This window comes from Salmo salar, chromosome 17 (assembly GCF_965601325.2).
Source record: "Salmo salar chromosome 17, fSalSal1, whole genome shotgun sequence".
NCBI classification, from domain to species: domain Eukaryota; kingdom Metazoa; phylum Chordata; class Actinopteri; order Salmoniformes; family Salmonidae; genus Salmo; species Salmo salar.
Window position 1 is genome coordinate 39,858,232 of NC_138307.1, and position 27,581 is coordinate 39,885,812.

At 53.8% G+C, this 27,581-nt stretch overlaps 1 protein-coding gene across 1 annotated transcript in view; it reads right to left on the reverse strand.

Annotated features, from left to right (window-relative positions):
• The window catches only part of LOC145861331 (tripeptidyl-peptidase 2), a 46,243-nt gene extending 24,086 nt beyond the window's left edge, over positions 1–22,157 (reverse strand). Inside the window, exons 1-10 of the mRNA XM_082963320.1 lie at positions 21,831–22,157; positions 18,248–18,376; positions 17,804–17,899; positions 15,129–15,233; positions 10,549–10,673; positions 9,760–9,923; positions 9,523–9,677; positions 9,149–9,225; positions 7,985–8,112; positions 7,083–7,331 (exon numbers count right to left, since the gene is read on the reverse strand). Coding sequence (XP_082819446.1) covers positions 7,083–7,331; positions 7,985–8,112; positions 9,149–9,225; positions 9,523–9,677; positions 9,760–9,923; positions 10,549–10,673; positions 15,129–15,233; positions 17,804–17,899; positions 18,248–18,376; positions 21,831–21,995 — 1,393 coding nt within the window. The 5' untranslated portion in view covers positions 21,996–22,157. The remainder of the gene's footprint in view (positions 1–7,082; positions 7,332–7,984; positions 8,113–9,148; positions 9,226–9,522; positions 9,678–9,759; positions 9,924–10,548; positions 10,674–15,128; positions 15,234–17,803; positions 17,900–18,247; positions 18,377–21,830) is intronic.
• Between the last annotated feature and the right edge of the window lie 5,424 nt (positions 22,158–27,581).

The following is a 27,581-nucleotide window of genomic DNA, read 5'->3' on the forward strand; positions in this document are numbered from 1 at the left end:
CTGACAGCACCAGGGCGATCCCTCCACCCCTCCACCCACCTGACAGCACCAGGGCGATCCCTCCACCCCTCCACCCACCTGACAGCACCAGGGCGATCCCTCCACCCCTCCACCCCACCAGGGCGATCCCTCCACCCCTCCACCCCACCAGGGCGATCCCTCCACCCCCTCCACCCACCTGACAGCACCAGGGCGATCCCTCCACCCCTCCACCCACCTGACAGCACCAGGGCGATCCCTCCACCCCTCCACCCCACCAGGGCGATCCCTCCACCCCTCCACCCACCTGACAGCACCAGGGCGATCCCTCCACCCCTCCACCCACCTGACAGCACCAGGGCGATCCCTCCACCCCCTCCACCCACCTGACAGCACCAGGGCGATCCCTCCACCCCCTCCACCCACCTGACAGCACCAGGGCGATCCCTCCACCCCCTCCACCCATCTGACAGCACCAGGGCGATCCCTCCACCCCTCCACCCACCTGACAGCACCAGGGCGATCCCTCCACCCCCTCCACCCACCTGACAGCACCAGGGCGATCCCTCCACCCCTCCACCCACCTGACAGCACCAGGGCGATCCCTCCATCCCTCCACCCACCTGACAGCACCAGGGCGATCCCTCCACCCCTCCACCCCACCAGGGCGATCCCTCCACCCCTCCACCCACCTGACAGCACCAGAGCGATCCCTCCACCCCCACCTGACAGCACCAGGGCGATCCCTCCACCCCTCCACCCACCTGACAGCACCAGGGCGATCCCTCCACCCCTCCACCCACCTGACAGCACCAGGGCGATCCCTCCATCCCTCCACCCAACTGACAGCACCAGGGCGATCCCTCCACCCCTCCACCCCACCAGGGCGATCCCTCCACCCCTCCACCCACCTGACAGCACCAGGGCGATCCCTCCACCCCCTCCACCCACCTGACAGCACCAGGGCGATCCCTCCACCCCTCCACCCCACCAGGGCGATCCCTCCACCCCTCCACCCACCTGACAGCACCAGGGCGATCCCTCCACCCCCTCCACCCACCTGACAGCACCAGGGCGATCCCTCCACCCCTCCACCCCACCAGGGCGATCCCTCCACCCCTCCACCCCACCAGGGCGATCCCTCCACCCCTCCACCCACCTGACAGCACCAGGGCGATCCCTCCACCCCCTCCACCCACCTGACAGCACCAGGGCGATCCCTCCACCCCTCCACCCACCTGACAGCACCAGGGCGATCCCTCCACCCCTCCACCCCACCTGACAGCACCAGGGCGATCCCTCCACCCCTCCACCCCCTCCACCCACCTGACAGCACCAGGGCGATCCCTCCACCCCTCCACCCCACCTGACAGCACCAGGGCGATCCCTCCACCCACCTGACAGCACCAGGGCGATCCCTCCACCCCTCCACCCCACCAGGGCGATCCCTCCACCCCTCCACCCCACCAGGGCGATCCCTCCACCCCTCCACCCCACCAGGGCGATCCCTCCACCCCTCCACCCACCTGACAGCACCAGGGCGATCCCTCCACCCCCTCCACCCACCTGACAGCACCAGGGCGATCCCTCCACCCCTCCACCCACCTGACAGCACCAGGGCGATCCCTCCACCCCCTCCACCCACCTGACAGCACCAGGGCGATCCCTCCACCCCCTCCACCCACCTGACAGCACCAGGGCAGATCCCTCCACCCCTCCACCCACCTGACAGCACCAGGGCGATCCCTCCACCCCTCCACCCACCTGACAGCACCAGGGCGATCCCTCCACCCCACCTGACAGCACCAGGGCGATCCCTCCACCCCTCCACCCACCACCAGGGCGATCCCTCCACCCCTCCACCCACCTGACAGCACCAGGGCGATCCCTCCACCCCTCCACCCACCTGACAGCACCAGGGCGATCCCTCCACCCCTCCACCCCACCAGGGCGATCCCTCCACCCCTCCACCCCACCAGGGCGATCCCTCCACCCCTCCACCCACCTGACAGCACCAGGGCGATCCCTCCACCCCTCCACCCCACCAGGGCGATCCCTCCACCCCTCCACCCCACCAGGGCGATCCCTCCACCCCTCCACCCCACCAGGGCGATCCCTCCACCCCTCCACCCACCTGACAGCACCAGGGCGATCCCTCCACCCCCTCCACCCACCTGACAGCACCAGGGCGATCCCTCCACCCCTCCACCCACCTGACAGCACCAGGGCGATCCCTCCACCCCTCCACCCACCTGACAGCACCAGGGCGATCCCTCCACCCACCTGACAGCACCAGGGCGATCCCTCCACCCCCTCCACCCACCTGACAGCACCAGGGCGATCCCTCCACCCCTCCACCCACCTGACAGCACCAGGGCGATCCCTCCACCCCTCCACCCCACCAGGGCGATCCCTCCACCCCTCCACCCCGCTCCACCCACCTGACAGCACCAGGGCGATCCCTCCACCCCTCCACCCCACCAGGGCGATCCCTCCACCCCTCCACCCCCTCCACCCACCTGACAGCACCAGGGCGATCCCTCCACCCCTCCACCCCACCAGGGCGATCCCTCCACCCCTCCACCCCCTCCACCCACCTGACAGCACCAGGGCGATCCCTCCACCCCTCCACCCCACCAGGGCGATCCCTCCACCCCTCCACCCCCTCCACCCACCTGACAGCACCAGGGCGATCCCTCCACCCCTCCACCCCACCAGGGCGATCCCTCCACCCCTCCACCCCCTCCACCCACCTGACAGCACCAGGGCGATCCCTCCACCCCCTCCACCCACCTGACAGCACCAGGGCGATCCCTCCACCCCTCCACCCACCTGACAGCACCAGGGCGATCCCTCCACCCCTCCACCCCACCAGGGCGATCCCTCCACCCCTCCACCCCCTCCACCCCCTCCACCCACCTGACAGCACCAGGGCGATCCCTCCACCCCTCCACCCCACCAGGGCGATCCCTCCACCCCTCCACCCCCTCCACCCACCTGACAGCACCAGGGCGATCCCTCCACCCCTCCACCCCAACCAGGGCGATCCCTCCACCCCTCCACCCCCTCCACCCACCTGACAGCACCAGGGCGATCCCTCCACCCCCTCCACCCACCTGACAGCACCAGGGCGATCCCTCCACCCTCTCCACCCACCTGACAGCACCAGGGCGATCCCTCCACCCCTCCACCCCACCAGGGCGATCCCTCCACCCCTCCACCCCCTCCACCCACCTGACAGCACCAGGGCGATCCCTCCACCCCTCCACCCCACCAGGGCGATCCCTCCACCCCTCCACCCCCTCCACCCACCTGACAGCACCAGGGCGATCCCTCCACCCCCTCCACCCCACCAGGGCGATCCCTCCACCCCTCCACCCCCTCCACCCACCTGACAGCACCAGGGCGATCCCTCCACCCCTCCACCCCACCAGGGCGATCCCTCCACCCCTCCACCCCCTCCACCCACCTGACAGCACCAGGGCGATCCCTCCACCCCTCCACCCCACCAGGGCGATCCCTCCACCCCTCCACCCCCTCCACCCACCTGACAGCACCAGGGCGATCCCTCCACCCCTCCACCCCACCAGGGCGATCCCTCCACCCCTCCACCCCCTCCACCCACCTGACAGCACCAGGGCGATCCCTCCACCCCTCTCACCCCCACCAGGGCGATCCCTCCACCCCTCCACCCACCTGACAGCACCAGGGCGATCCCTCCACCCCCTCCACCCACCTGACAGCACCAGGGCGATCCCTCCACCCCTCCACCCACCTGACAGCACCAGGGCGATCCCTCCACCCCCTCCACCCCACCTGACAGCACCAGGGCGATCCCTCCACCCCCTCCACCCACCTGACAGCATCAGGGCGATCCCTCCACCCCTCCACCCACCTGACAGCACCAGGGCGATCCCTCCACCCCTCCACCCACCTGACAGCACCAGGGCGATCCCTCCACCCCCTCCACCCACCTGACAGCACCAGGGCGATCCCTCCACCCCTCCACCCCACCTGACAGCACCAGGGCGATCCCTCCACCCCCTCCACCCACCTGACAGCATCAGGGCGATCCCTCCACCCCTCCACCCACCTGACAGCACCAGGGCGATCCCTCCAACCCCCTCCACCCACCTGACAACACCAGGGCGATCCCTCCACCCCTCCAACCACCTGACAGCACCAGGGCGATCCCTCCACCCCTCCACCCACCTGACAGCACCAGGGCGATCCCTCCACCCCCTCCACCCACCTGACAGCACCAGGGCGATCCCTCCACCCCTCCACCCACCTGACAGCACCAGGGCGATCCCTCCACCCCCTCCACCCACCTGACAGCACCAGGGCGATCCCTCCACCCCCTCCACCCCACCAGGGCGATCCCTCCACCCCCTCCACCCACCTGACAGCACCAGGGCGATCCCTCCACCCCTCCACCCACCTGACAGCACCAGGGCGATCCCTCCACCCCTCCACCGCCTCCACCCACCTGACAGCACCAGGGCGATCCCTCCACCCCTCCACCCACCTGACAGCACCAGGAGCGATCCCTCCACCCCCTCCACCCACCTGACAGCACCAGGGCGATCCCTCCACCCCCTCCACCCATCTGACAGCACCAGGGCGATCCCTCCACCCCCTCCACCCACCTGACAGCACCAGGGCGATCCCTCCACCCCTCCACCCACCTGACAGCACCAGGGCGATCCCTCCACCCCCTCCACCCACCTGACAGCACCAGGGCGATCCCTCCACCCCTCCACCCACCTGACAGCACCAGGGCGATCCCTCCACCCCTCCACCCCACCAGGGCGATCCCTCCACCCCTCCACCCACCTGACAGCACCAGGGCGATCCCTCCATCCCTCCACCCCTCCACCCACCTGACAGCACCAGGGCGATCCCTCCACCCCTCCACCCCACCAGGGCGATCCCTCCACCCCTCCACCCCACCAGGGCGATCCCTCCACCCCCTCCACCCACCTGACAGCACCAGGGCGATCCCTCCACCCCTCCACCCACCTGACAGCACCAGGGCGATCCCTCCACCCCTCCACCCCACCAGGGCGATCCCTCCACCCCTCCACCCACCTGACAGCACCAGGGCGATCCCTCCACCCCTCCACCCACCTGACAGCACCAGGGCGATCCCTCCACCCCTCCACCCACCTGACAGCACCAGGGCGATCCCTCCACCCCCTCCACCCACCTGACAGCACCAGGGCGATCCCTCCACCCCCTCCACCCACCTGACAGCACCAGGGCGATCCCTCCACCCCCTCCACCCATCTGACAGCACCAGGGCGATCCCTCCACCCCTCCACCCACCTGACAGCACCAGGGCGATCCCTCCACCCCTCCACCCCACCAGGGCGATCCCTCCACCCCTCCACCCACCTGACAGCACCAGAGCGATCCCTCCACCCACCTGACAGCATCAGGGCGATCCCTCCACCCCTCCACCCACCTGACAGCACCAGGGCGATCCCTCCACCCCTCCACCCACCTGACAGCACCAGGGCGATCCCTCCATCCCTCCACCCACCTGACAGCACCAGGGCGATCCCTCCACCCCTCCACCCCACCAGGGCGATCCCTCCACCCCTCCACCCACCTGACAGCACCAGGGCGATCCCTCCACCCCCTCCACCCACCTGACAGCACCAGGGCGATCCCTCCACCCCTCCACCCCACCAGGGCGATCCCTCCACCCCTCCACCCCACCAGGGCGATCCCTCCACCCCTCCACCCACCTGACAGCACCAGGGCGATCCCTCCACCCCCTCCACCCACCTGACAGCACCAGGGCGATCCCTCCACCCCCTCCACCCACCTGACAGCACCAGGGCGATCCCTCCACCCCTCCACCCCACCAGGGCGATCCCTCCACCCCTCCACCCCACCAGGGCGATCCCTCCACCCCTCCACCCACCTGACAGCACCAGGGCGATCCCTCCACCCCCTCCACCCACCTGACAGCACCAGGGCGATCCCTCCACCCCTCCACCCCACCTGACAGCACCAGGGCGATCCCTCCACCCCTCCACCCCCTCCACCCACCTGACAGCACCAGGGCGATCCCTCCACCCCTCCACCCCACCTGACAGCACCAGGGCGATCCCTCCACCCCTCCACCCCCTCCACCCACCTGACAGCACCAGGGCGATCCCTCCACCCCTCCACCCACCTGACAGCACCAGGGCGATCCCTCCACCCCTCCGACAGCACCAGGGCGATCCCTCCACCCCTCCACCCCCTCCACCCACCTGACAGCACCAGGGCGATCCCTCCACCCCTCCACCCCACCAGGGCGATCCCTCCACCCCTCCACCCCACCAGGGCGATCCCTCCACCCCTCCACCCACCTGACAGCACCAGGGCGATCCCTCCACCCCTCCACCCCACCAGGGCGATCCCTCCACCCCTCCACCCCACCAGGGCGATCCCTCCACCCCTCCACCCACCTGACAGCACCAGGGCGATCCCTCCACCCCCTCCACCCACCTGACAGCACCAGGGCGATCCCTCCACCCCTCCACCCACCTGACAGCACCAGGGCGATCCCTCCACCCCTCCACCCACCTGACAGCACCAGGGCGATCCCTCCACCCCTCCACCCCACCAGGGCGATCCCTCCACCCCTCCACCCCCTCCACCCACCTGACAGCACCAGGGCGATCCCTCCACCCCTCCACCCCCTCCACCCACCTGACAGCACCAGGGCGATCCCTCCACCCCTCCACCCCACCAGGGCGATCCCTCCACCCCTCCACCCCCTCCACCCACCTGACAGCACCAGGGCGATCCCTCCACCCCTCCACCCCACCAGGGCGATCCCTCCACCCCTCCACCCCCTCCACCCACCTGACAGCACCAGGGCGATCCCTCCACCCCCTCCACCCACCTGACAGCACCAGGGCGATCCCTCCACCCCTCCACCCCACCAGGGCGATCCCTCCACCCCTCCACCCCACCAGGGCGATCCCTCCACCCCTCCACCCCACCAGGGCGATCCCTCCACCCCTCCACCCCACCAGGGCGATCCCTCCACCCCTCCACCCACCTGACAGCACCAGGGCGATCCCTCCACCCCCTCCACCCACCTGACAGCACCAGGGCGATCCCTCCACAGGCGTTAGGGGAAGACATGGAGGTGCCGTTCATCAGCTGCGTTCCCCTGAGAGTCCAGTTTGGTACGGAGGCGATGGCCCCTCCAGGAGCGCTGATACTGACCCCCAGGGCCCCGTCTGTACTGGGGCCCCGGGACGACCAGGTGTATTGGTTAGGAGGAAGCTTCTCTCTCAGAGAATACTCCGCCACCATCATGTCTGGAGTCACGTAGGCTCCCACACCTGGAAACGGTGGCCCGAGAGGAACATTTACTTTAAAAAACACATTTAAAACACGGTACAGAATGACATAAACACAATTGAAGTTAGTAACTGTGTGTGTGTGTGTATGTGTGTGTGTGTGTGTGTGTGTACCTATCACCCCAGCAGTCGTCCCTCCAGGACATCCTACATTAGTGTGTGTGTGTGTGTGTGTGTGTGTGTGTACCTATCACCGCAGAGGTCGTCCCTCCAGGACATCCTACAGTAGTGTGTGTGTGTGTGTGTGTGTGTGTGTGTACCTATCACCGCAGAGGTCGTCCCTCCAGGACATCCTACAGTAGTGTGTGTGTGTGTGTGTGTGTACCTATCACCGCAGAGGTCGTCCCTCCAGGACATCCTACAGTAGTGTGTGTGTGTGTGTGTGTGTGTGTGTGTGTGTGTGTGTGTGTGTGTGTGTACCTATCACCGCAGAGGTCGTCCCTCCAGGACATCCTACAGTAGTGTGTGTGTGTGTGTGTGTGTGTGTACCTATCACCGCAGAGGTCGTCCCTCCAGGACATCCTACAGTAGTGTGTGTGTGTGTGTACCTATCACCCCAGCGGTCGTCCCTCCAGGACATCCTACAGTAGTGTGTGTGTGTGTGTGTGTGTGTGTGTGTGTGTGTGTGTGTGTACCTATCACCCCAGCGGTCGTCCCTCCAGGACATCCTACAGTAGACAGACAGGGTCCGTTGTTTCCAGCGCTGGACACAAACAACACGTTGTGTTTCTGAACCGCTTCAGAGATCACCTCACAGATCCTCCTGTTGGACCACACACACACACACACACACACACACACACACACACACACACACACACACACACACACACACACACACACACACACACACACACACACACACACACACACACACAGAGAGTTACCACACACACACACACACACACACACACACACAGAGAGAGTTACCACACACACACACACACACACACACACACACACACAGAGAGTTACCACACACACACAGAGAGAGTTACCACACACACACACACACACACAGTTACCAGACAGACAGACAGACAGACAGACAGACAGACAGACAGACAGACAGACAGACAGACAGACAGACAGACAGACAGACAGACAGACAGACAGACAGACAGACAGACAGACAGACAGACAGACAGACAGACAGACAGACAGACAGACAGACAGACAGACAGACAGACAGACAGACAGACAGACAGACAGACAGACAGACAGACAGACAGACAGACAGACAGACAGACAGACAGACAGACAGACAGACAGACAGACAGACAGACAGACAGACAGACAGACAGACAGACAGACAGACAGACAGACAGACAGACAGACAGACAGACAGACAGACAGACAGACAGACAGACAGACAGACAGACAGACAGACAGACAGACAGACAGACAGACAGACAGACAGACAGACAGACAGACAGACAGACAGACAGACAGACAGACAGACAGACAGACAGACAGACAGACAGACAGACAGACAGACAGACAGACAGACAGACAGACAGACAGACAGACAGACAGACAGACAGACAGACAGACAGACAGACAGACAGACAGACAGACAGACAGACAGACAGACAGACAGACAGACAGACAGACAGACAGACAGACAGACAGACAGACAGACAGACAGACAGACAGTTACCAGACAGACAGACAGTTACCAGACAGACAGACCGTTACCAGACAGACAGACCGTTACCAGACAGACAGAGAGTATAACATCTCTGTCACCCTGACAGTATAATATATATAATAGTATAGTATAATATAATCTCTCTCACCCTGAGTTGGGCCAGTGGGTAGCTTCTCCATAGCTGTAGTTAACCAGGTCACATTTATAGTTAATCACCTCGATCATCTAGAGAGAGAGAGAGAGAGACAGAGAGACAGAGAGAGAGACAGACAGAGCGAGAGAGAGACAGACGGACGGAGCGAGACAGAGACAGAGACAGAGACAGAGAGAGAGAGACAGAGCGATAGAGAGAGAGCGAGAGAGCGATAGAGAGCGACAGAGAGACAGAGAGACAGAGAGATAGAGAGCGAGAGAGATAGAGAGCGAGACAGAGAGAGAGGCGGGGCAGACAGAGGAGAATGAATGAATTCATGGGAGTGCCAGTCCCGTTGCGTTTTTTGATTGACAGCTCCTTCAGCCTACCGCGCGGATGAGTCCGGTGCCCGTCTCCATGGTGCTGAGGCGCGTATCTCCGATCTTCAACGCCAGGATCTGGGCGCCGGGGGCAACGCCGTTCCGCTCCGGCTCGTCCGGGAAGTGACCCGCTGCTATGCTCGCCACGTGCGTCCCATGAGCCCCTGAACAGAGAAACGAGACCCATCAGCTGGAGACGACGAGACGAAGGACAGATTCCCTACAGGGATCTAGGTGAACTCTGACCTCCGCTGGTGACGATGCAGAGAGTGTTTCCTTCATCGTAGACGTTAACAGAGTAGTTGAGCATCTCAGCGTTTCCCAGAGTCGCAAACTCTTGCTTCTCTCTGTACGAGGTCAGTACCGTGCAGCCGGACAGGTCCCCAGTCTCTGAGGTGTCTACCACAGCCCTGTAGAGGTTAGAGGTTACAGGTTATAGAGGTCAGTACCGTGCAGCCGGACAGGTCCCCAGTCTCTGAGGTGTCTACCACAGCCCTGTAGAGGTTAGAGGTTATAGAGGTCAGTACCGTGCAGCCGGACAGGTCCCCAGTCTCTGAGGTGTCTACCACAGCCCTGTAGAGGTTAGAGGTTACAGGTTATAGAGGTCAGTACCGTGCAGCCGGACAGGTCCCCAGTCTCTGAGGTGTCTACCACAGCCCTGTAGAGGTTAGAGGTTATAGAGGTCAGTACCGTGCAGCCGGACAGGTCCCCAGTCTCTGAGGTGTCTACCACAGCCCTGTAGAGGTTAGAGGTTACAGGTTATAGAGGTCAGTACCGTGCAGCCGGACAGGTCCCCAGTCTCTGAGGTGTCTACCACGGCCCTGTAGAGGTTAGAGGTTACGAGGTAGCAGTTTAGGGGGTAGGGGGGGGTAGAGGTTACGAGGTAGCAGTTTAGGGGGTAGAGTGTTAAGGATGCATAAAGACAGGTCTCCACTCTCTAAAATGTCCGCTGCAGCCCCCTGGTCACTACAAACTGAGGAATGAAGGAAGGAGGGAGTGAAAAGGATTTGATCCAGCAGACGACGTGTCTCCTACCTCCAGGTGTTTCCATCGTTCCACAGCAGACAGTCGTAGACCGGACCCGGGTCGTTGTACTTCTTCTCTAGAGACGCCAGGATCTCTGACTGACACATCAGTTCCTCCTTCTGCAGCTTCTCAGACTGATAAAACAAAAACGGACAGACGTGAGGAAGCAAAACGATAAAACGATAAAACGGACAGACGTGAGGAAGCAAAACGATAAAACGGACAGACGTGAGGAAGCAAAACGATAAAACGGACAGACGTGAGGAAGCAAAATGTAAAAAAATAAATAAATGTACACATTTCACTCTGCTCAGGATTGATAATCGCACACTGGGGATGTGACAAATGTACAATTGTTAATGTTTAAACTGCCATTTTAAAATCGTACAATAACGAGAATTCACAATTCAGATAGGGGAGTCCAGGGTAGGACCCAATGTACTGGATATAAACCACTGGTAGGACCCAATGTACTGGATATAAACCACTGGTAGGACCCAATGTACTGGATATAAACCACTGGTAGGACCCAATGTACTGGATATAAACCACTGGTAGGACCCAATGTACTGGATATAAACCACTGGTAGGACCCAATGTACTGGATATAAACCACTGGTAGGACCCAATGTACTGGATATAAACCACTGGTAGGACCCAATGTACTGGATATAAACCACTGGTAGGACCCAATGTACTGGATATAAACCACTGGTAGGACCCAATGTACTGGATATAAACCACTGGTAGGACCCAATGTACTGGATATAAACCACTGGTAGGACCCAATGTACTGGATATAAACCACTGGTAGGACCCAATGTACTGGATATAAACCACTGGTAGGACCCAATGTACTGGATATAAACCACTGGTAGGACCCAATGTACTGGATATAAACCACTGGTAGGACCCAATGTACTGGATATAAACCACTGGTAGGACCCAATGTACTGGATATAAACCACTGGTAGGACCCAGTGTACTGGATATAAACCACTGGTAGGACCCAATGTACTGGATATAAACCACTGGTAGGACCCAATGTACTGGATATAAACCACTGGTAGGACCCAGTGTACCGGATATAAACCACTGGTAGGACCCAGTGTACCGGATATAAACCACTGGTAGGACCCAATGTACCGGATATAAACCACTGGTAGGACCCAATGTACCGGATATAAACCATTGGTAGGACCCAGTGTACTGGATATAAACCACTGGTAGGACCCAGTGTACTGGATATAAACCACTGGTAGGACCCAGTGTACTGGACATAAACCACTGGTAGGACCCAATGTACTGGACATAAACCACTGGTAGGACCCAATGTACTGGATATAAACCACTGGTAGGACCCAGTGTACTGGATATAAACCACTGGTAGGACCCAATGTACTGGACATAAACCATTGGTAGGACCCAATGTACTGGATATAAACCATTGGTAGGACCCAATGTACTGGATATAAACCATTGGTAGGACCCAGTGTACTGGATATAAACCACTGGTAGGACCCAGTGTACTGGATATAAACCACTGGTAGGACCCAGTGTACTGGATATAAACCACTGGTAGGACCCAATGTACTGGATATAAACCACTGGTAGGACCCAATGTACTGGACATAAACCACTGGTAGGACCCAGTCATGGCCAATAGTTTTGAGAATGACACAAATATTAATTTTCCACAAAGTTTGCTGCTTCAGTGTGTTTAGATATTTCTGTCAGATGTTACTATGGAATACTGAAGTATAATTACAAGCATTTCATAAGTGTCAAAGGCTTTTATTGACAATTACATGAAGTTGATGCAAAGAGTCAATATTTGCAGTGTTGACCCTTCTTTTTCAAGACCTCTGCAATCCGCCCTGGCATGCTGTCAATTAACTCCTGGGCCACATCCTGACTGATGGCAGCCCACTCTTGCATAATCAACGCTTGGAGTTTGTCAGAATTTGTGGGTTTTTGTTTGTCCAGTCGCCTCTTGAGGATTGACCACAAGTTCTCAATGGGATTAAGGTCTGGGGAGTTTCCTGGCCATGGACCCAAAATATCGATGTTTTGTTCCCCAAGCGACTTAGTTATCACTTTTGCCTTATGGCAAGGTGCTCCATCATGCTGGAAAAGGCATTGTTCGTCACCAAACTGTTCCTGGATGGTTGGGAGAAGTTGCTCTCGGAGGATGTGTTGGTACCATTCTTTATTCATGGCTGTGTTCTTAGGCCAAATTGTGAGTGAGCCCACTCCCTTGGCTGAGAAGCAACCCCACACATGAATGGTCTCAGGATGCTTTACTGTTGGCATGACACAGGACTGATGGTAGTGCTCACCTTGTCTTCTCCGGACAAGCTTTTCCCCCCAAACAATCGGAAAGGGGATTCATCAGAGAAAATGACTTTACCCCAGTCCTCAGCAGTCCAATCCCTGTACCTTTTGCAGAATATCAGTCTGTCCCTGATGTTTTTCCTGGAGAGAAGTGGCTTCTTTGCTGCCCTTCTTGACACCAGGCCATCCTCCAAAAGTCTTCGCCTCGCTGTGCGTGCAGATGCACTCACACCTGCCTGCTGCCATTTCTGAGCAATTTCTGTACTGGTGGTGCCCCGATCCCGCAGCTGAATCAACTTTAGGAGACGGTCCTGGCGCTTGCTGGACTTTCTTGGGCACCCTGAAGCCTTCTTCACAACAATTGAACCGCTCTCCCTGAAATTCTTGATGATCCGATAAATTGTTGATTTAGGTGCAATCTTACTGGCAGCAATATCCTTGCCTGTGAAGCCCTTTCTGTGCAAAGCAATGATGACGGCACGTGTTTCCTTGCAGATAACCATGGTTGACAGAGGAAGAACAATGATTCCAGTGAGCGAGCTCGCCTGGCTGAGCGGCAATGTGGGTGGAATGAGCTCGCCTGGCTGAGCGGCAGCGCGGGTGGAGCGAGCTCGCCTGGCTGAGGGGCAGTGTGGGTGGAGTGAGTGAGCTCGCCTGGCTGAGCGGCAGTGCGGGTGGAATGAGCTCGCCTGGCTGAGCGGCAGTGCGGGTGGAATGAGCTCGCCTGGCTGAGCGGCAGCGTGGGTGGAATGAGCTCGCCTGGCTGAGCGGCAGCGTGGGTGGAATGAGCTCGCCTGGCTGAGCGGCAGCGTGGGTGGAATGAGCTCGCCTGGCTGAGCGGCAGCGTGGGTGGAATGAGCTCGCCTGGCTGAGCGGCAGCGTGGGTGGAATGAGCTCGCCTGGCTGAGCGGCAGCGTGGGTGGAATGAGCTCGCCTGGCTGAGCGGCAGCGTGGGTGGAATGAGCTCGCCTGGCTGAGCGGCAGCGTGGGTGGAATGAGCTCGCCTGGCTGAGCGGCAGCGCGGGTGGAATGAGCTCGCCTGGCTGAGCGGCAGCGCGGGTGGAATGAGCTCGCCTGGCTGAGCGGCAGCGTGGGTGGAATGAGCTCGCCTGGCTGAGCGGCAGCGCGGGTGGAATGAGCTCGCCTGGCGACCAGAGCAGGAAACAAAACTCTGTAGTCTGCCTCCAAATTAATTTCCAAGACCAATACATATTTTTGTAATATTTTTCATGAATATATCTGATTATTATCGGTTCTTCACTCATTTGAAATTATAAAGTACCAACATGTCAGATTTTCAAGGTGTGAATCTCAGAGAGACAAAATTCAACTACTTTAAGCACCTTGTCCGAACCCTGTTTACTGCAAACAGGAAGTATGTTTTGGAAGGTTTTTAATAGGTTAGGTTAGGTTAATAGGTTAATATTGCGGAGTCACTTGATTCATCCTCAGTTGTCTCCCATCACAGTTTCCTTCGACCACTACATGACGGGGTTAAATACTTATTGACTCAAGATATTTCAGCTTTTCCCTGTATGATGAGGATGATGAAGACCTGTTAGTGACAGTTTACATTTTGAACCCCTCCACCCAAAAACAATGTAATTAACAAAAAGATTTTCAATAATTTTTTTTTCTTCCCCTTTCTAAACTTGAACAATCCCAATGTTGTTTAAACATTTATACCTCTATAACTGACCTGTTAAGGGCAAAGGTCAAAGTGTTACCTGTGAGGGGGAGTGCAAAGGTCAAAGTGTTACCTGTGAGGGGGAGGGGAAAGGTCAAAGTGTTACCTGTGAGGGGGAGGGCAAAGGTCAAAGTGTTACCTGTGAGGCTTAGGGCAAAGGTCAAAGTGTTACCTGTGAGGCTTAGGGCAAAGGTCAAAGTGTTACCTGTGAGGGTTAGGGGAAAGGTCAAAGTGTTACCTGTGAGGGTTAGGGGAAAGGTCAAAGTGTTACCTGTGAGGGGGAGGGGAGAGGTCAAAGTGTTACCTGTGAGGGGGAGGGCAAAGGTCAAAGTGTTACCTGTGAGGGGGAGGGGAAAGGTCAAAGTGTTACCTGTGTGGGGGAGGGCAAAGGTCAAAGTGTTACCTGTGAGGGTTAGGGCAAAGGTCAAAGTGTTACCTGTGAGGGGGAGGGGAAAGGTCAAAGTGTTACCTGTGAGGGGGAGGGCAAAGGTCAAAGTGTTACCTGTGAGGGTTAGGGCAAAGGTCAAAGTGTTACCTGTGAGGGGGAGGGCAAAGGTCAAAGTGTTACCTGTGAGGGGGAGGGGTGAGCCAGGTCAAACTGTTCTGCCCGGCGACTCGCTTCAGCCAGAGCCGCTCTGTGTGCTGGATCCCACGTTTTCTCCTTCCGCTCTTTCTATTGGTCAACACATCAACACAGACAACACAGACCTTCCTCTGTCAACACAGACATCCCTCTGTCAACACATACAACCCCCTGTCAACACAGACAACCCCCTGTCAACACAGACCTCCCTCTGTCAACACAGACCTCCCTCTGTCAACACAGACCTCCCTCTGTCAACACAGACCTCCCTCTGTCAACACAGACCTCCCCCTGTCAACACAGACCTCCCCCTGTCAACACAGACACCCCTCTGTCAACACAGACACCCCTCTGTCAACACAGACACCCCTCTGGCAACACAGACACCCCTCTGGCAACACAGCAACACAGACATCCCTCTGGCAACACAGACATCCCTCTGTTAACGTGTTCATTGGTCAATATAAGCATACACTATTTATACACAAAAGTATGTGGACACCCGTTCAAATTAGTGGATTTGGGTATTTCTGTTGCTGACAGGTGTATAAGATCGAGCAAAGAGCCATGCAATCTCCATAGACAAACATCGGCAGTAAAACGGCCCGTACTGAAGACCTCAGTGACTTTCAACGTGGCGCCGTCATAGGATGCCACCTTTCCAAACAAGTCAGTTTGTCAAATTTCTGCCCTGCTAGAGCTGCCCCCCGGTCAACTGTAAGTGCTGTTATAGTGAAGTGGAAACGTCTAGGAGCAACAACGGTTCAGCCGCGAAGTGGTAGGCCACACAAGCTCACAGAAAGGGACCGCTGAGTGCTGAAGCGTGTAGCGTGTAGATTCTGTGCTTCCAACTTTGTGGCAACAGTTCGGGGAAGGCCCTTTCCTGTTTCAGCATGACAAGGCCCCCGTGCACAAAGCCAGGTCCATACAGAAACGGTTTGTTGAGATCTGTATGGAAGAACTTGACTGGCCTGCATAGAACCCTGACCTCAACTCCATCGAACACCTTTGGGATGAATTGGAACGCCGACTGCGAGCCGGGACCTAACAGCAAAGGGGGGGACCAACTCCATATTAATGCCTTCCCTGAAGAGTGGAGGCTGTTATAGCAGCAAAGGGGGGGGACCAACTCCATATTAATGCCTTCCCAGAAGAGTGGAGGCTGTTATAGCAGCAAAGGGGGGGACCAACTCCATATTAATGACTTCCCAGAAGAGTGGAGGCTGTTATAGCAGCAAAGGGGGGTCCAACTCCATATTAATGCCTTCCCTGAAGAGTGGAGGCTGTTATAGCAGCAAAGGGGGGACCAACTCCATATTAATGCCTTCCCTGAAGAGTGGAGGCTGTTATAGCAGCAAAGGGGGGGACCAACTCCATATTAATGACTTCCCAGAAGAGTGGAGGCTGTTATAGCAGCAAAGGGGGGGGGGGACCAACTCCATATTAATGACTTCCCAGAAGAGTGGAGGATGTTATAGCAGCAAAGGGGGGACCAACTCCATATTAATGACTTCCCTGAAGAGTGGAGGCTGTTATAGCAGCAAAGGGGGAACCAACTCCATATTAATGACTTCCCTGAAGAGTGGAGGCTGTTATAGCAGCAAAGGGGGGGACCAACTCCATATTAATGACTTCCCTGAAGAGTGGAGGCTGTTATAGCAGCAAAGGGGGGACCAACTCCATATTAATGACTTCCCTGAAGAGTGGAGGCTGTTATAGCAGCAAAGGGGGGGACCAACTCCATATTAATGACTTCCCTGAAGAGTGGAGGCTGTTATAGCAGCAAAGGGGGGACCAACTCCATATTAATGCCTTCCCTGAAGAGTGGAGGCTGTTATAGCAGCAAAGGGGGGGACCGACTCCATATTAATGACTTCCCTGAAGAGTGGAGGCTGTTATAGCAGCAAAGGGGGGACCAACTCCATATTAATGACTTCCCAGAAGAGTGGAGGCTGTTATAGCAGCAAAGGGGGGGACCAACTCCATATTAATGACTTCCCTGAAGAGTGGAGGCTGTTATAGCAGCAAAGGGGGGACCAACTCCATATTAATGCCTTCCCTGAAGAGTGGAGGCTGTTATAGCAGCAAAGGGGGGACCAACTCCATATTAATGACTTCCCAGAAGAGTGGAGGCTGTTATAGCAGCAAAGGGGGGGGACCAACTCCATATTAATGACTTCCCAGAAGAGTGGAGGCTGTTATAGCAGCAAAGGGGGGACCAACTCCATATTAATGCCTTCCCTGAAGAGTGGAGGCTGTTATAGCAGCAAAGGGGGGGACCAACTCCATATTAATGACTTCCCTGAAGAGTGGAGGCTGTTATAGCAGCAAAGGGGGGACCAACTCCATATTAATGACTTCCCTGAAGAGTGGAGGCTGTTATAGCAGCAAAGGGGGGACCAACTCCATATTAATGACTTCCCTGAAGAGTGGAGGCTGTTATAGCAGCAAAGGGGGGGGGGGGGGACCAACTCCATATTAATGACTTCCCAGAAGAGTGGAGGCTGTTATAGCAGCAAAGGGGGGGGGGGGGGGACCAACTCCATATTAAAGCCCATGAATATGGAACGAGATGTTGGACGAGCAGATGTCCACATACTTTTGTAGTGTATATCAACGTGCAAATCCTTGTTACTTGACCACACAAATCCCCTCCATACCTGGATTCTCTCTCTGAGAGCTTTAGGGAACAACTCATATCCATTTTTGATCCCGATGTGATACTTTCCGGATGGATTATCCCAGGAATGAGGAATCTGAGGAGAGAGAGAGAGAGACATGTGTTTAAATAACTACAGGCTAACAGTCTGTACATGCAGTGTGACCAGGAAGTGGCAGCGTGACCAGGAAGTGGCAGCGTGACCAGGAAGTGGCAGCGTGACCAGGAAGTGGCAGCGTAACCAGGAAGTGGCAGCGTAACCAGGAAGTGGCAGCGTAACCAGGAAGTGGCAGCGTGACCAGGAAGTGGCAGCGTAACCAGGAAGTGGCAGCGTAACCAGGAAGTGGCAGCGTAACCAGGAAGTGGCAGCGTAACCAGGAAGTGGCAGCGTAACCAGGAAGTGGCAGCGTGACCAGGAAGTGGCAGCGTGGCGAGGACGGCGTACCTTGAGCGTCCTCCCGGACAGCCCGGTCACCGCTCCGTCTTTAGGTTCCACCACCGTCGCCGTGTTCACGTCTCCACTGCCCGTCGTGTCGATGATGTCAACGATCTTCGGCTTGCCCTCCGTCGTGGTCTGAGGGAGAGAGAGGACACAGATGTTGAAGGATATAAAATACACACACACTATCGGACCGAAACACACACACACTCTGACCCCGACACACACACACTATCTGACCGAAAAACAAACACACACACACACACACACACACACACACACACGTTTCCACAATGAGTACACCTTGACATACTGGTGACACAGTGCAACTAAACCAGACTGGTAAACAGCTTCTATCTCCAGGCCGTCAGACTGGTAAACAGCTTCTATCTCCAGACCATCAGACTGGTAAACAGCTTCTATCTCCAGGCCGTCAGACTGGTAAACAGCTTCTATCTCCAGACCGTCAGACTGATAAACAGCTTCTATCTCCAGGCCGTCAGACTGGTAAACAGCTTCTATCTCCAGGCCGTCAGACTGGTAAACAGCTTCTATCTCCAGACCGTCAGACTGATAAACAGCTTCTATCTCCAGGCCATCAGACTGGTAAACAGCTTCTATCTCCAGACCATCAGACTGATAAACAGCTTCTATCTCCAGGCCATCAGACTGTTAAACAGCTTCTATCTCCAGGCCATCAGACTGATAAACAGCTTCTATCTCCAGACCATCAGACAGCTTCTATCTCCAGGCCATCAGACTGGTAAACAGCTTCTATCTCCAGGCCATCAGACTGGTAAACAGCTTCTATCTCCAGGCCATCAGACTGATAAACAGCTTCTATCTCCAGACCATCAGACTGATAAACAGCTTCTATCTCCAGACCATCAGACAGCTTCTATCTCCAGGCCATCAGACTGGTAAACAGCTTCTATCTCCAGGCCATCAGACTGGTAAACAGCTTCTATCTCCAGGCCATCAGACTGATAAACAGCCATCGCTAACATTGAGAGGCTGCTGCCAACATACCGACTCAAATCTCTAGCCATTTTAATAAATGAATCATTAGCCACTTTAATAATGTTTACATACCCTACATTACTCATCTCATATGTATATACTGTACTCTATACCATCTACTGCATCTTGCCAATGCCGTTCGGCCATCGCTCATCCATATATTTATATGTGCATATTCTCATTCACCCCTTTATATGTGTGTTTATTAGGTAGTTGTTGTGGGACTGGTAGATTACTTGTTAGATATTACTGCACTGTCAGAACTAGAAGCACAAGCATTTCACTACACTCGCATTAACACCTGCTAACCATGTTTATGTGACCAAAACAATGTGATTTATAGACTAACGTCACTGTCAGCGATGTATCAATATAATAGTGTAATATTCTGAAAGTCTATACCAACTGGTATAGACCTACCCATAGAGATGCCAGTCTATAGAGCTGCTCATAGAGATGTCAGTCTATAGACCTGCCCATAGAGATGTCAGTCTATAGACCTGCCCATAGAGATGCCAGTCTATAGACCTGCCCATAGAGATGCCAGTCTATAGACCTGCCCATAGAGATGCCAGTCTATAGACCTGCCCATAGAGATGCCAGTCTATAGACCTGCCCATAGAGATGCCAGTCTATAGACCTGCTCATAGAGATGCCAGTCTATAGACCTGCTCATAGAGATGTCAGTCTATAGACCTGCCCATAGAGATGCCAGTCTATAGACCTGCCCATAGAGATGCCAGTCTATAGACCTGCCCATAGAGATGCCAGTCTATAGACCTGCCCATAGAGATGCCAGTCTATAGACCTGCCCATAGAGATGCCAGTCTATAGACCTGCCCATAGAGATGCCAGTCTATAGACCTGCCCATAGAGATGCCAGTCTATAGACCTGCCCATAGAGATGCCAGTCTATAGACCTGCCCATAGAGATGCCAGTCTATAGACCTGCCCATAGAGATGTCAGTCTATAGACCTGCCCATAGAGATGTCAGTCTATAGACCTGCCCATAGAGATGTCAGTCTATAGACCTGCCCATAGAGATGCCAGTCTATAGACCTGCCCATAGAGATGCCAGTCTATAGACCTGCCCATAGAGATGCCAGTCTATAGACCTGCCCATAGAGATGTCAGTCTATAGACCTGCCCATAGAGATGTCAGTCTATAGACCTGCTCATAGAGATGTCAGTCTATAGACCTGCTCATAGAGATGTCAGTCTATAGACCTGCTCATAGAGATGTCAGTATATAGACCTGCTCATAGAGATGTCAGTATATAGACCTGCCCATAGAGATGCCAGTCTATAGACCTGCCCATAGAGATGCCAGTCTATAGACCTGCCCATAGAGATGCCAGTCTATAGACATGCCCATAGAGATGCCAGTCTATAGACATGCCCATAGAGATGTCAGTCTATAGACCTGCTCATAGAGATGCCAGTCTATAGACCTGCTCATAGAGATGCCAGTCTATAGACCTGCTCATAGAGATGCCAGTCTATAGACCTGCTCATAGAGATGCCAGTCTATACCAACTGGTGTAGACCTGCTCATAGAGATGTCAGTCTATAGACCTGCTCATAGAGATGTCAGTCTATAGACCTGCTCATAGAGATGTCAGTCTATAGACCTGCTCATAGAGATGTCTGAGTCAGAGAGAAACCTTTGGTCTTCAGCAGAGGACTGAGTGGTGTAGCTAGGAAGCTCTGACAGACACAGACAGACAGACAGACAGACAGACAGACAGACAGACAGACAGACAGACAGTTGCTAGACAGGGCAGAAAGTAGCTAGACAGGGTAGACAAACAGACAGAAAGTAGCTAGACAGGACAGACAGACAGACAGACAGACAGACAGTAGCTAAACAGGACAGAAAGTAGCTAGACAGGGTAGACAAACAGACAGACAGGACAGGGTAGATAGGGCAGGGCAGACAGGACAGACAGACAGACAGGACAGACAGACAGGACAGGGTAGGGTAGACAGGACAGACAGACAGGACAGGGCCTGTACAGTTGGGTGAAGGCTGTCAACAGATGTTTGATCCCGTTTCCATCAGCGTCTCCGTTCTGAGTTCAACCACCCAGTTCCACCACACTAGTCACAGCAACTCACTAGCTAGTCACTGAAACATTTCAAATAAAACATGGCAGCAACAATAATAATGATCTATTTTTATCTGAGTCTTATGGGGTGGAGGGGGAATATTAACCCTAGTTCGGCCAAATCAATGGGCTGTCAGTATTTTATTGTGGATCTAACTAGGACATTATGTTCTGATGGTTTGCTATATGATCTTAGCTTGTTAAATTAGCCATCTACGCTAAACTAAACTCGCTTACCGACGGACCCGGCGACTGGCATGTTAAAAACAAAAACAGAATTACTCGCTAAAATCCTTTTAGGTTAAATTAACAGTAGTTTCTAACAAGTTTTACTAGCTAAATTGGACCAACAAGGTAGAGCCCGGTACAACAAAAAAAAAAAAATCACTAAGCTAGTCGTTACTGTACAATTGTAATGAATGAGGCCTAGTAGTGTGTAAAAGCAGCGGGGTAAATTTACCTGCATGCCCGGGGCCCCTGGGTCCACGCCGGTGTCGAGGATAGCGATGAGGACACCCCGTCCATCGTATTCCGGGAAGCGAGTGAGATAAGAAGCTGCGCCCGTCTCTTTTTTAGGGAGCAAACCGTGGAAAGGAAACGGTTCTTCGGTACAATGAGCTGCCATGATCGGTCAAGAGAAACAAATGGAAAACAATAGTAAGAGAAATTGAGGAGAGGGGGTGGGGAAAAAACCGTTGTCTGATACCAAAGACAGTAAATAGAGTATAGTTCTGGGGAAAACGTGTCCGTTCACAGTGAAGAGAGACCGGGAAGGACTTTTTAAAGGGACACTACACTATTTAGAACAATGAAATGGGCCAAGGACTCATACTTATTAAAAATGTCTAATGACAATTAAATTAAGTCAATAACAACGAAAGAAGTCATTGTGTAGCTATTTAATAGAAAACATGTAGGAGAAAAAAAAAATGTATGAAAATGTTTGCATTCACTACTGTAAGTCGCTCTGGATAAGAGCGTCTGCTAAATGCCTAAAATGTAAATGTAATACACTGCCTATAGCTAATTGTTTAAAAACAGAAGGGGTATAGGCTAACTTATCTTTGTTCGAGGTTTATACATGGACTATTAAATAGTAAGGAAACAATGTTTCTGGTCAGTGTTTCCATGGGACCCTAATTAATGGGGCACAGGTAAAAAACAAATTGTTTAAAACCAAATAATGGTGGATAAATTAAAATGATCAGTTCCAATTTACTTAATGGGATGGCTCTTCCATAGACACCAAGGCAATAGCAGCCGAGTCTGGTCTGCTTAGTTCATTGACCATATAGGAACCCCCCCCCCAAAGAAAAATGAGAGGAAGTGTGATGTTTTTGCTTCCTCTTCTGTCTCTGATAAAAGCCTGTAAAGGCTCTCTGCATGGTCAATCCAGCACCTGAAGGTGGCAGTACAGTATTTAACCTCGAAACAGCCTCCGCAGACATCAGGGTTTTCATACTTCTTGTGCTTAGCGGAGAGGAGCAGAGCTATTCTGAAGGAAGTTGTCAAGGAAATGAATGTATGTTTATACAGGACCTCCTGCGCCCCACCCCCTACCTACCTTCAACCAATCATGTCAATGCGAAGCTACAGTGCATTCAGAAAGTATTCAAACCACTTCAGTTTTTCCACCACATTTTGTTACGTTACGGCCTCATTCTAAAATGGATTAAATCGTTTTTTTCCCCCTCATCTATCTACACACCATACCCCATAATGACACAGCAAAAATGTATTAAAAATAAAAATCTGAAATATAACATTTACATAAGTATTCAGTACTTTGTTGAATTAACTTTGGCAGCGATTACAGCATCGAGTCTTCTTGGGTATGACGCTACAAGCTTAGTCTGTGGTCACTGTGTGGGGGGTGTGGTCACTGTCTGTGGGTGTGGTCAAACTGATAGTGGGTGTGGTCAAACTGCCTGGGGGTGTGGTCAAACGGTCTAGGGGTGTGGTCAAGCTTAGTCTGTGGTCACTGTCTGGGGGTGTGGTCAAAGCTGTTCTGAACCTATGTGTGTGTTTGTTTTTGAAATTGTGAGAATATTTATTGATTAGAAAGTTGGGCCACTGCCATAATGTCTTTTCTTTTGCCAGCTTATTCTGTGTTTGGAGACATGATGATGGGGTACTGGGGTGTGATTGGATGTAAAGTTGTAGTAAGTAGGTGTGATTGGATGTTAAGTTGTAGTAAGTAGATGTGATTGGATGTTAAGTTGGTGTATGGAGGTGTGATTGGATGTTAAGTTGTAGTAAGTTGGTGTGATTGGATGTTAAGTTGTAGTAAGTAGGTGTGATTGGATGTTAAGTTATAGTAAGTAGGTGTGATTGGATGTTAAGTTATAGTAAGTAGGTGTGATTGGATGTTAAGTTGTAGTAAGTAGGTGTGATTGGATGTTAAGTTATAGTAAGTAGGTGTGATTGGATGTTAAGTTGTAGTAAGTAGGTGTGATTGGATGTAAAGTTATAGTAAGTAGGTGTGATTGGATGTTAAGTTGTAGTAAGTAGGTGTGATTGGATGTAAAGTTGTAGTAAGTAGGTGTGATTGGATGTTAAGTTGTAGTAAGTAGGTGTGATTGGATGTTAAGTTATAGTAAGTAGGTGTGATTGGATGTTAAGTTGTAGTAAGTAGGTGTGATTGGATGTAAAGTTGTGGTAAGTAGGTGTGATTGGATGTTAAGTTATAGTAAGTAGGTGTGATTGGATGTTAAGTTGTAGTAAGTAGGTGTGATTGGATGTTAAGTTGTAGTATGGAGGTGTGATTGGATGTTAAGTTGTAGTAAGTAGGTGTGATTGGATGTTAAGTTGTAGTAAGTAGGTGTGATTGGATGTAAAGTTGTAGTAAGTAGGTGTGATTGGATGTTAAGTTGTAGTAAGTAGGTGTGATTGGATGTTAAGTTATAGTAAGTAGGTGTGATTGGATGTTAAGTTGTAGTAAGTAGGTGTGATTGGATGTTAAGTTGTAGTAAGTAGGTGTGATTGGATGTTAAGTTGTAGTAAGTAGGTGTGATTGGATGTTAAGTTGTAGTATGGAGGTGTGATTGGATGTTAAGTTGTAGTATGGAGGTGTGATTGGATGTTAAGTTGTAGTATGGAGGTGTGATTGGATGTTAAGTTGTAGTAAAGGACAGGAAACAGCCTGTAAGGGGTTTGAACTACAGACCCTGTGGCTGTGGGGAACGAACCCCATCTGTGCCATAGAGACTCAAACCCCTTGTAACAAGCATGGTGTCCACAGGGACGACGGGGACGACGGGGGCGACGGGGACGACGGGGGACGACGGGGGACGACGGGGGACGACGGGGACGACGGGGGACGACGGGACGACGGGGACGATGGGGGACGACGGGGACGATGGGGGACGACGGGGACGACGGGGACGATGGGGGACGACGGGGACGATGGGGGACGACGGGGACGACGGGGACGATGGGGGACGACGGGGACGACGGGGACGACGGGGGACGACGGGACGACGGGGACGACGGGGACGATGGGGGACGACGGGGACGACGGGGACGACGGGGACGACGGGGACGACGGGGACGATGGGGGACGACGGGGACGATGGGGGACGACGGGGACGACGGGGGACGACGGGGACGACGGGGGACGACGGGACGACGGGGACGAGGGGGACGACGGGGGACGACGGGGACGATGGGGGACGACGGGACGACGGGGACGATGGGGGACGACGGGACGACGGGGACGATGGGGGACGACGGGACGACGGGGACGACGGGGGACGACGGGGACGACGGGGACGACGGGATGACGGGGACGACCGGGGACGACGGGGACGACGGGACGACAGGGACGACGGGGACGACGGGGACGACGGGGGACGACGGGGACGACGGGACGACGGGGACGATGGGGGACGACGGGACGACGGGGACGACGGGGACGGCGGGACGGCGGGGACGACGGGACGACGGGGACATGTGAAGTTGGGAAGTCAGCAGCAACTCACCTGACTGACACTAGGTGGCGATATGGGACCTTTAGTTCAGACAGCCAGGTTTACCAGAGATGGTCTATAATGTTAAACAGGCTATAAATGACCTCTTCCCCTCTGAAGTCGTCTACTACCCTGATCCCAGAGGGATTATGGGATAACAGCTCCGTGTAGACCGCTGACTAACAGGCTGTGTTGTCTCCACTTCATAAAGCCAGAAGGGTTTCAGCCTGAATGCTTTGGGCATGGCTTGCAAGACACAGCCATGACTAACTCTGGTCTGTGGTGGCTCCTAATGTAATAATAGAAAGTACAGTGCTTCCTGTTTTTTTACACTGTTTGGGACCTTGAGCAAGGACAGAGTCTGTTATCTGTAGATTTATCAAGGGGTTTTCCTCGTCTCCTCTCCTTACTCCTAACTGATTCAACGTAATGAAAAGGAAACGATGAAGGAACGGAGACGAGGAGGGGAACATTTACAAAAAGGGTTCTGTGTCTGTCCTCATAGGAGAACCCTTTTTGGTTCCGGATAGAACTATTTTGGGTTCCATGTAGAACCGTCTCGTGGAAAGGGTTCTAAATGGAACCCAAAAGGGTTCTACCTGGAACCAAAATGTTTTTTTTTTCAAAGGGTTCTCCTATGGGGACAGTCCAAGAACCCCTTTTTGGTTTTAAATTGCACCTGTTTTTCTGAGTGTAGATGTTCACCATCTGTCCAACTCGTCTATATCTTAACGACATGGCCAAAAGTATGTGGACACAATTTCAAATGAATGGATTTTGCTATTTCAGCCACACTCATTTGCTGACAGGTGTATAAGATCGAGCAAAGAGCCATGCAATCTCCATAGACCAACATTGGAAATAGAATGGCCTCACTGACGAGCTCAGTGACTTTCAACGTGGCACCTTAATAGGATGCCACCTTTACAAACAAGTCAGTTTGTCAAATTTCTGCCCTGCTAGAGCTGCCCCCCGGTCAACTGTAAGTGCTGTTATTGTGAAGTGGAAACTTCTAGGAGCAACAACGGCTCAGCCGCGAAGTGGTAGGCCACACACGCTCACATAACGGGACCGCTGAGTGCTGAAGCGCACAGCGCGTAAAAATCACCTGTCCTCGGTTGCAACGCTCACTACCGAGTTCCAAACTGCCTCTGGAAGCAACGGCAGCACAAGAACTGTTTGTCGGGAGCTTCATGAAATGGGTTTCCATGGCCGAGCAGCCGCACACAAGACTAAAGATCACCATGTGCAATGCCAAGCGTTGGGTGGAGTGGTGTAATGATGTATGTGAGTAATCACAGACATTACTCACAGATGGACTGTTGTTTCTCTTTGCTTATTTGAGCTGTTGTTGCCATAACATGTACTTGCTCTTTAACCAAATAGGGCCATCTCTTGTATACCACCCCTACCTTGTCACAACACAACTGATTGGTTCAAACGGATTAAGAAGGAAAGAAATTCCACAAATTAACATTTGACAAGGCACAGCTGTTAATTGAAATGCATTCCAGGTGACTACCTCATGAGGCTGGTTGAGAGAATGCCAAGAGTGTGCAAAGCTGTCATCAAGGCAAAGGGTGGCTACTTTGAAGAATCTCAAATATAAAATATCTTTTGATTTGTTCAACCCTTCTCTGGTTACTACATGATTCCATGTGTTATTTCATAGTTTGTCTTCACTATTATGCTACAATATAGAAAATAGTAAAAAATAAAGAAAAACCCTTGAATGAGTAGGTGTGTCCACATTTTTGACCGGTATTGTACATAACAATAACAAGACAAACACCCGATACAACACATTGGGATAACACAGTTATCTGTAATGCCATGGTGTAGCCTAATACTGTCCCAAGCGTCGTTGAAGGGGGGACCGAAACGCATGCGGGTATATTGATCATCTTATTATTTTATTAAAGAAAAAAAAAACACTTAAACAAAATAAACGACGAACAACAGCCCAGTAAGGTGCACAGATCATACCGGAAACAACCACCCACAAAACACAAGAGAAAACTAACCCAACTAAATATGGCCTCCAATTAGAGACAACGACAACCAGCTGCCTCTGATTGGAGGTCATTACCAAAAAACCCAACATAGAAATAGAAAAACTAGATAAACACATAGAAATAGAAAATGTAGAACATCAACCAAAAACCACCGAACCACACAAAACAAACACCCCCTGCCACGCCCTGACCAAACTACAATAACAATTAACCCCTTTTACTGGTCAG